The following is a 4,069-nucleotide window of genomic DNA, read 5'->3' on the forward strand; positions in this document are numbered from 1 at the left end:
GTGCTGACCAATGAAACCTCCACTGTTTAATGAGACCGATCTAGACAGTCAATTAAATCAAATCTCTACTAACATCCTTAATATATCTGCAGTGTATGCAGCAGCAGCAGCAGCCAGGGATTTCCAGTATTAATAAAGCGATTCACTGCCGCAGAAGGATGGAGGGAAGAGGGAGGGGGAGGGGGCGTGTCGGGGAAAGACCTTACTTAACCGCGGGGGAAAGCTGGAAAAGTCCCGGCGGGGATGGAGGGGGAGGGGAGCTACTAAAGGGCAGAAAGCTGAGAGGATTAAAGAGAGAGCCTTAACGTAGCTCTTAAAGGGATCCACCCCCAACCATCCCCCTCCCGCATCCCTTCCACCGCAAATCCAATTTACCATGTTGCAAATACGAAGCTGGAAAAATGTAAGGACCCAGAGTTGAAAACATTTTCACTTTAATACTGAAAAAATATGCCATTATAAAATCCTCGAATAGAATTAGTAAGTTCCACGTGCTTCCTCGGTTCTTTTTTCCTACTTTATAAGTAAGATTTACACCAGCACAGAATTGCTACCATAGGATCGCAGCCTAAGCACTAGAGTGACATTAATTGGTCATGCTTAACTGCCTCAAAATCTTTTTTTTAATAATTACACTGATACTATAATAGAAATCATGGGTACTTATTTTACATTCAGATGGAAGGCATTATTGGATATGTATAGAAAAATATTCCCCCTCCAAAAGAAAAATCACCAACAAAATAAAAGAAAACCCAAAACAACCCATAAAAACTTTGCTCAACAAAATACATTTTTAACTCATAAAATGGACTGATGACTAGCCATGCAAATATCCTAAATAAAACCTTTACATTTTTTTTTGTTTGTTGTTGTTCACAGTAAACGTAACGCTCTGAACTGCCTACCGATCACAAATAATGGCGAAATGGCACTTTCTGATTATGCTGTATTTTTGTTTATAGAAAGTTTGATATGATGGGACTTATCAGGTAAGAAGAGGGTGGGTGCTGTGAACGTGACGGGGTCCCCAGTCGCTGGGAGGGCAGCGTCCCTGGAGCGCGTGGATTCCATGCGAGCCATGCAGCACTTCTGGTCAGAAGTCAAAGTTACTTATTTACAATACATTCATGCCTTCGTGCAACCGCCCATCCCTCCGTAGCCAACAGGGAGCCTTCGCGCCCCCGCCTCCTCTCGGGGCTAATCCACAGGGGGAAAAATAGATAATCTATCTCTATATAGATGTAGGTATATGTATATATGTATAGGACCGCGGCAGCCATCCCCTCCATCCCTCTCCCGCGGGGAGGGGCGCCGTCTCAGCTCTGAGCAGGGCTCCTACTGGGCTTTGTCAAAAGGGGCTGCAGCGAAGAGCGATTTGGCAGCGCTCCGCCAGCTCGCCACAGTCTGCTCTTTGTTTCCCGAAGGGAACTAAAGGGGACAGACCCTCTGCGTCGAGCGAGTCCAGAGTTATTTATTTACTTTTGTCCATCAAGCCTCGGGGCGCGCTGGACTTGGGTGTGGGCTCCTCCGACCTACCCCACCCCCGGGGATGCTGGCAGAGTGGGGGCCGTGGAGGGGCAGCGCCATCCTTCCCCTCCTGCTCTCGCCTCTGCTTTACCCAGGCTGGGAGTCTTAGTCCGAGAGCGAGTGGGAGCCACAGTCGTACACTCTGTGGGCCCCATCTGCGCTGTAAGGCCCACTGTGCCAGTAGGAAGAGTCACAGACTGTCTGCAGGGAGTTAATCTCGGACGCCGAGGAGTTGGCGTCCCTTCTCTTGGACCGCTTTCGGTTCCTCAGGATAAACACGAGCATGCCCACCACAGTGAAGGCGGAGGTGACAAACACCAGCAGCAGCCCTGGGACCAACACGGAGATGGACACCCTGCTGGTGTCTAAGTAGGAGTTGGAGTGCGTCCCGGTCTCCGCCAACCCAGTGCTGTTTTTGCTGTGGGAAGTTAACGTGGGCGAGATTCTCGCGTACAGCTGGGGGCAGATCTCGTCATTGGAGAGGAGCATGAAATCCTTCCTAAAGAAGTTCACCGGCGTCTCACACTTGAGGTCGCTCATCAGCACTTCGGAACCCAGGCGTTCTGCCCATTGCTTGAAAGGCACAATGGTACATGAGCACTCCCAGGGGTTTCCGTGCAGGTCTATCTGGATGATGGACGTTAGCTGGTCCAGCACCCCGGCCACTGGAAGGTACATGAAGTAATTGTTGTGCAGGCTGAGTTTAGACAGCGAGACCCCAGCAAACACGTCCACGGGCAGGGACCTCAGCAAGTTGTTGTTGAGAATGAGAATCCTTAGTTTGGGCATGGCGTTGAAGGTGCCGGGAAGGATGAGCTGGATCGCGTTGTACTCCACATTCAGGTACTCGAGGTTTTGCAGCCCGGCGAATTTCTCCCGGGACAGCGTGTCCAGGTAGTTACTGTCCATATACAGCCACCTGAGGTCTAAAAGGTTCTTAAAAGTGTTGTTCTCTACCGTGGCGATGTTGTTGTTGCCCAGATCCAACAGAATGAGGTTCTTGTAATCCACAAAGTGCGATTTTCGGATGCTGTGGATCTTGTTATCTCGCAGGAAGAGCTCCTGCACGTTGGAGAGCTTGGGCTTCAAATCAGCCAAGCTGCTCACGTTCCGGTTGTTGCAGTTCATCTTTAAACCCGAGCCCGGGATGTGGTCGCAGCTGCAGCCCCCAGGGCAGGGCAAGCCGTTGGCTGGGGGTTTGTTTCTGGCGCTGCCGGTCCCTATCGCTGCCGTGGGTCTGATTTTGATCTGCCAGTTGCCTGGGATCTTTGTACCTCCGTTTGGAGCCGACCCTGGGGTAGCATGATCTTCTTGCCCATTTGTCTTGAAGGGAGTTGGCAGGGGGCCAGGGGGGAAGGTCTCTTCTTGGGCAGGGGGAGCCGGGAGACTAGAATCCACTCTGTGTTTCAAAGGACACAAGTCTTGTTCAGTGGTTTCATTGAGGTCTTTGCCCTGCAGTCTGGTGGGGGCTTCACAGACCACTCGGCCGATCAGGGCATTTTTGGGAATGTTTTCCAGCCATTCTTTCAGGGAGAGCAGATCGCAGGTGCAGTCCCACGGGTTATCCTCTAGCAGGATCTCAGCAATGCCAGGGATTTGCTCCAAGACCTCTTCGTAGGGCAGTGTTTTCAGCCTGTTTCCCCGGAGGTCCAGGTGGGTGATGGGCACATACTGGAACACGTTGGCAGGTAGGGTGCTGATGAGATTGTCATTTAAAATGAGTACCTCCAGCTTGTTCAAGTCCTGGAAGGCCCCGGGGTCTATATCCCGTAATAAATTAAAATCAGCCTGGAGGTATTCCAGATCGTCCAGCCCCAGAAAAGTCTGCTTTCGAAAAGACTTGATCTTGTTGTTGTTGATATGCAGCCTTTTCACCAGCTGCAGCCCCAGAAAAGCCCCAGGAACGATTTCATGCAAGCCATTGTTTTCCATGTGCAAACTAACCGCGTTATAAAAGTTAGCGAACTCATTAGGGAAAAGTCGAGTGAGGGAATTGCCATGCAGAAATAGATGGTAAAACTGGGAAGTCGGGGCGGTGAAACGCTGCAGACTTGTGAAGCCCTTTTTTTCACAGTCTACGTGTAGGTCCCCTTCTATCTCATTGCAGGAGCAGATCTTCTCTTTGCAAACGTCCCCTGTAACGTTTCCAGCGGCAAAACAAAGAGACGTCTCCAGCAACAGAATCCAAAGCAGCATTTTTAAAGCGAGCAATTCATCCCCGATCTCATCACAAAGTAACAGCGACCATCCTGCTCGCCACAGACACAATTCAAGTTCATTTAGTGCTCCAATGTCCGAACCCAGAGAAGGAGAAGAAAAGGGTTTGGGGGGGTGGGGGTGGATTCTTTCCTCCCTAACCCCCCCGCACTGCAACAACCCAGGCGCCAGTCAATAATTATATCTACAAACTATCCAGGCACAGCAGTGCAAGGCAAGCAAAAAGAAAAAAGAAAAAGTAGAACCAATAAAACCCCACTCCCACTCAACCCTTTAAAGATAACGAAAAAGAAGTTAAATATGTACATAGAAATGAAAAATA

At 49.9% G+C, this 4,069-nt stretch overlaps 1 protein-coding gene across 1 annotated transcript; it reads right to left on the reverse strand.

Moving 5' to 3' along the window:
* Positions 1–448: 448 nt before the first annotated feature.
* Positions 449–3,726, reverse strand: SLITRK1 (SLIT and NTRK like family member 1). The gene has a single exon (XM_065902136.1). The coding sequence runs from the start codon at positions 3,724–3,726 to the stop codon at positions 1,636–1,638; it is 2,091 nt and encodes a 696-aa protein (XP_065758208.1). The 3' UTR covers positions 449–1,635.
* Positions 3,727–4,069: the final 343 nt, after the last annotated feature.

The sequence above is a fragment of the Muntiacus reevesi genome, chromosome 11 (assembly GCF_963930625.1).
Source record: "Muntiacus reevesi chromosome 11, mMunRee1.1, whole genome shotgun sequence".
In the NCBI taxonomy this organism is placed as follows: Eukaryota; Metazoa; Chordata; class Mammalia; order Artiodactyla; family Cervidae; genus Muntiacus; species Muntiacus reevesi.

Bases quoted from the DNA above. Each gene is read 5' to 3' on its own strand.
- SLITRK1 (XM_065902136.1), bottom strand. From the start codon at position 3,726: ATGCTGCTTTGGATTCTGTTGCTGGAGACGTCTCTTTGTTTTGCCGCT.